The 5348-nt window shown below is 46.3% G+C and overlaps 1 protein-coding gene across 1 annotated transcript; it reads left to right on the top strand.

The window, feature by feature from the left end:
* Window positions 1–3037: 3037 nt before the first annotated feature.
* On the top strand, window positions 3038–5089 carry LOC123502150 (oocyte zinc finger protein XlCOF26-like). The gene is made up of 2 exons (XM_045251377.1): window positions 3038–3269; window positions 3696–5089. The coding sequence occupies exons 1-2, from the start codon at window positions 3121–3123 to the stop codon at window positions 4651–4653; spliced, it is 1107 nt and encodes a 368-aa protein (XP_045107312.1). The 5' UTR covers window positions 3038–3120; the 3' UTR covers window positions 4654–5089.
* The last annotated feature ends 259 nt before the right edge of the window (window positions 5090–5348 follow it).

The following is a 5348-nucleotide window of genomic DNA, read 5'->3' as shown; positions in this document are numbered from 1 at the left end:
AACTCAGAATCTCCTCTTTGTTGTCACTTATCCTTATATTATAACCAGGCAGAGTGACGCGCTCCCCTATGCACGCTTAAATTTAAATATCAACATAGGAAATACAGAAATAATAGCTAAATTAAGAGTGTAAGGGGCAGAATAACACACACTAGCGAAGGGGGGATAGGATAAGGGTGGGTGTGACTATAAAATGAACTATTCACCGCTATACTTGCTAAATATCCTTAAACACGCTAAATAACGGATAAATAACCACAATAACAGTACAGAAGTGGATTATGTAAACGTTATAAGCTACGTATATGGCTGAGATAAGCATATTATGGTAGTTAAATGCGTTAAACTGCCGGAGGAGGAGAGACGCAGGAAGGCTGGCATGAAAACAGCGGAACCAGACATTATGGCAAATATTATAAGCATTTTTCGACGCATTTCTTTACCTCACAACTATTCTTTACACACGAGCTGGCATGAAAACAGCTGTCGATAATGTCTTACTCAGCTCTTGGCAAACTTTATAGCATTTTTCAACGTATTCCGACCTCGCAGAATTCATCATAATTGTAAAAATAATTAAGCCTTTGAAAAACAGAAATATTGTTAATCTGTTACTGGAACGGTAAATACTCTTAAAAACCCGTGTGTCGCTTCAACTATATAGTCCTCCAGGCTCCAAGGGTGTGGAATCTTGTTAATCTGCCACTAGAACCTTTAAAACAACATTCAAACCGTGTGCACATTGAACTATAGAGTCTTTAGAAAGCAGTGAAGGAGCGCGGTATCAGTGTCTCAGAGTGGGGGCGAGCCAGGGCAGACTGCATGGAGCCACGAGTGAAGCCAGTGCCTGCCTCGCCCCCACCTCTTGTGATCCTTGGTGCACGATCCCATTGCCGTGTTAATTAATATGCTTCCACATCCAGGGTGAGGGCGGCGGCTGACTACAGAAAGGCAATCACTAACACCACTCACACCTTCCCCTGTGTGCCTTGCCTACCTTCCCACAGCCCCGCACAGCGCACACACACACACACACAGTAAATATGGACGAAGAGTGGCAGGAGGAGATGGGAAGGGAAGACAGCGGGCGCCGGGCAGCCTCCTGCCCTGGTGACGTCACAGCCGGCCTGGGTTCCTGGTGATGACGTCACAGCCCGGCCCGGCCCATACACACACACACACACACACACACACACACACACACCACAGAGTAAATATGAACGAAAAGAATCAGGAAGGGAAGGGAAGGCAGCGGGCAGGCTCTCGCCATGATGACGTCACGGTCGCTCTGAGGCCTGGTGACGTCACGGCTGATGACGTCACAGCCCGGCCCGGGCGGCCCGCAACGGTCTTTTTTACGTGGACGTAAACCATTTTGAAAACGACCCCTCGCAAAAACGCTTCTCAACATAAATGGTGCACATATTCTGACTTGATACACTTTTTAACTAACTTCAAAAATACAAAGAGATTTCCAGTCCCAGAAATATTCAAGATTTTTTAAAAGACGTCAAATAAAATGTTTGAATTTTGCCCTCCCATGAAAAGCAGTGAAATGTTGGCCCATTCTCTCTTGAAAGGCACAAAACACACTTACAACAATATGAACAGGTTCCACCAAGCCTGTGCAGCGAGTTGGCGGCAGAAACGGATCCGTGACAGCAGTGTGGAGTTTGTGGAGCAAACCGTTACTGGAACATTGCCAGTTTGCCACCGCCACACTCCACTCACTCCACTCAAAGCAAACCACAAACACATCAAACACTGTCAACTACTTTTTGAAAACACCAACAACTCCATACTGCCTCAAACTAACAGCAGGTTTGCACAGCGGCCCCAACATGTGCACCAAACACTCACTCACCACAACACCAACGCGCTTCACGCCACACACGCTCGGAACACGCTTACACACCAACAAAACACTCTGTGTTGGCCATGGCGGCTGTCTCAACACCGGAGATGAAAGGGCAGTGACGCGGCTGCATGTTGTGGCAAGACAGGCTGGACTGGTCAGTAACAGCCGGAGATACGGCAGCTTAGGTCCATAAATAGGGAGGAGGGGAGGGCCGCTGGTTCAGCCGCGCCATGTCAACAATTGCCTCAATATTAACACAACACGCTCAATAATGCCCCCCACACACACAACATCAAAACTACACAAATGACGATGAAGGAAGCCTAAACTCCACAGCCTGACCTTTAACAATGTGACGGAAGGCACTTGGTGGTGTTTCCAGTTATGTCTTGGCTGTGGCTCGCCAGTAAGGCTTGTGTCAGCCTGTCAGGCCTCACTCACTCACTCACTCACCTTCAACACGCAGTCCTGCCTCTGTGGCTGTGTTCTGTGGATTGCTCGTTATGAGATGCTGTGCGCACACACACACACACACACGGCTTCTCTACGCTGTTTAGTCTTTCCACAGTGTTAAAGTATTGTTTATATGTCACTACAACACTCAAAACACTCTCAAAGTCCACTGTCACTGCAACCACAGCCTTCCTGGTACAGTTATGTTGCCGTGTAGCAGACGTACAACACTTATAAGTAACCAGCGCCCGCCTGCCACAAACTGACACCAAAGCCAGTAGAATAGATTAGGGGCTGACACACAGAACACAGCAGAAGGCGCAGCGCACAGGCTACGGCGCACCATTCTCTTTTCTCAACGGTGGAGAAAAGAATTAGCCAATGACAAACCCTGAAGGAAAAAGAAAATTAAATAGACCAAATGCTAAGGAAAATTATATAGACCACATGCTAAAGGGAATCACATAGACCTCTTAAAGAAGATTATAAATGTTACCTGCTAAAGATATCAATGGATGACTTCTAAGATTGAGTTACATAGATTTGCTAACAAGTATTACATAGAACATAGAGAATTATTTAGATACATTTAGCCAGCATTCACGTCACCCTCACAGCCAGACACTCGCTCCCTGATTGCCTCTACAACATCACAGCTTTGTCAAACCATCCATATCTCATTCATTCATTAGTTTGACAGACTTGAACGATGCATAGCAAAGAACACACCATTATTTCATCCTTTAATCTTTATTTGTGCTCAGCGTGACGGTCTGTATAGCGGTAAATAACAGAGAAAAGCATGAAAGATGTGGCCAAATGAAAGTTTGTGCGAGTGTGCCCTTCCGCTTTCCTTTGAGTGTGTGTTGTGTGGGTGGAAGAGAAGCGAGCGTGTGTGTTTGGCTGCCACTCACCCGCCTACTCTGTACTGTCTCGCCGCCAACTTAGGCCTACACAGGTACATGGCAGGCCTACTGTTCATACTGTTAGCCTTAGATATACTGGTGGTGGTGGTGTACAGTAGGTGGTGGTGTGCCTGTGTCTTAATAACCAAAGCTTCACGGCGCTAAGCTCTGCCTTCCCCAACAAGGCAACATTACTTGGCAGGTTAGGTTAGGTTACATTAAATTTTATGTTACAGGTTAGGTACAGCACGGTGGTGGTGGTGGTGGTGTTGTGGTAATCTTTAATAAGTTTGAGGTGTATGTCACATTGCAATGAATACACATGTACGTATGTATGTATGATCTGAATATAAGGTGAAGCACAGCCAGAAACAAGCGACTCTTTCTGTGGTAGCCAACATTTGCATGACTATGCACTTCATTGTTAAGATTATGGGCGAGACACCACCACTCATGACTGTACTTCCCTTGTCATGCAGCACCACCGCCGCCCCGCCGCCCACCCACCGCTCTGGCCGCCTCCCCAGGGCTTCCCGTAGGACGGGCCATGGCACCACCATGAGTGCCCCGCAGCAGCAGCAGCAGCAGTCTGCCTCAGGCGGGAGTCACCAGGAGGCAGGCAGCGCCGGCCACATAGGAGAGGCCAGGCTTGAGTGTCAGCTGAGTGGTAAAACTTTTAAAGATACAAGTGTGTTGTGGCACCGCAGCGTGATACAGATTGTTGTCATTCACCAGGAGTGTCAGGAGAGTGATAAGAAATTTAGCACACAGGGTAGCCTCACCAGACACACCCTGACACAAAGTGGTGTTAAGATTCATGAGTGTCAGGAATGTGGCAAGAAATTCACCACAAAGGGTAACCTCACCTCACACGTCCTGACACACAGCGGTGTTAAGAATCATGAGTGTGAGGAGTGTGGCAAGAAATTCACCACAAAGGGTAATCTTACCAAACACACCCTGACACACAGCGGTGTTAAGAATCATGAGTGTCTGGAGTGTGGCAAGAAATTTACCACAAAGGGTAACCTCACCACACACAGCCTGACACACAGCGGTGTTAAGGACTATGAGTGCCTGGAGTGTGGCAAGAAATTCACCACAAAACCTCTCCTCAACAGACACGCACGGACACACAGTGGTAGCAAAAATTACGAGTGTGAGGAGTGTGGCAAAAAATTCACCACAAAGTACCAACTCCCTGGACACATCCTGGCACACAGAGGCATTAAGAATCATAAGTGTGAGGAATGTGGCAAGAAATTCACCACAACGTCTGAACTAAACAGGCACAGCTTGATACACAGCGATGTTAAGAATTATGAGTGTGAGGAGTGTGGCAAGAAATTTAGAACTAAGGGTGAACTCACAGCACACAGCCTGACACACAGCGGCATCAGGAATCACAAGTGTCTGAGTGTGGCAGGAAATTCTTAAGCATTGGTGCTCTAAACAGACACACCTTCAGACACACTGGCTTGAGGGAGTTCAAGTGTGATGTTTGTGGCAAGTGTTTCAAGACAAAGCATGACATTGCCCAGCACATGAGGATCCACTTCTGAGGTGGTGGTGGTGGTGGTGGTGTGTGCGGTGAATGGTGAGACAGTTGTGTGTCCATCATTGTCTTCATTATAATGGTGCAATACATTATAACTTATTCCCAGCATTTGTATTTACTGTGTTCACTTTGTCACTTTTCTTCATCGGTCATTTCTCGTCAAATTTGTTGATATTTTGTAACTTTTTAATTGATTTTATTTGTGGTTTGTCGTTGATTTGGTTTATTATGAAAGTGATGTGTTCTGGTGTGTCCGGATGAAGTGTGTTCTGCAGGACGGAGCAACACAACCAGTAAAACATAGGAAAGAGAAAAGTGTTTTGCTCAAATACATCAGTGAACCAGTTGTATGGACAAGAGAGAGAGAGAGAGAGAGAGAGAGAGATATGTAACATGTTATTATCCCATATATATATACAATTGGAATGAGGATTGTTTGGGTTGAGAGAGAGAGAGAGAGATTTTCCATCACATAGGCCACTCAACACCAGCGGCCCTAGCCATGGTGTAATTTTCTTTTATCTTCCATGTAGTGGCCATGGTGTCAATACTTGCCTTTGTGATCCAGCAGCTA

This window comes from Portunus trituberculatus, chromosome 2 (genome assembly GCF_017591435.1).
Source record: "Portunus trituberculatus isolate SZX2019 chromosome 2, ASM1759143v1, whole genome shotgun sequence".
NCBI lineage: Eukaryota > Metazoa > Arthropoda > Malacostraca > Decapoda > Portunidae > Portunus > Portunus trituberculatus.
Note: the sequence above shows the minus strand (reverse complement) of the source record. Positions and strands in the feature narration are given on the sequence as shown.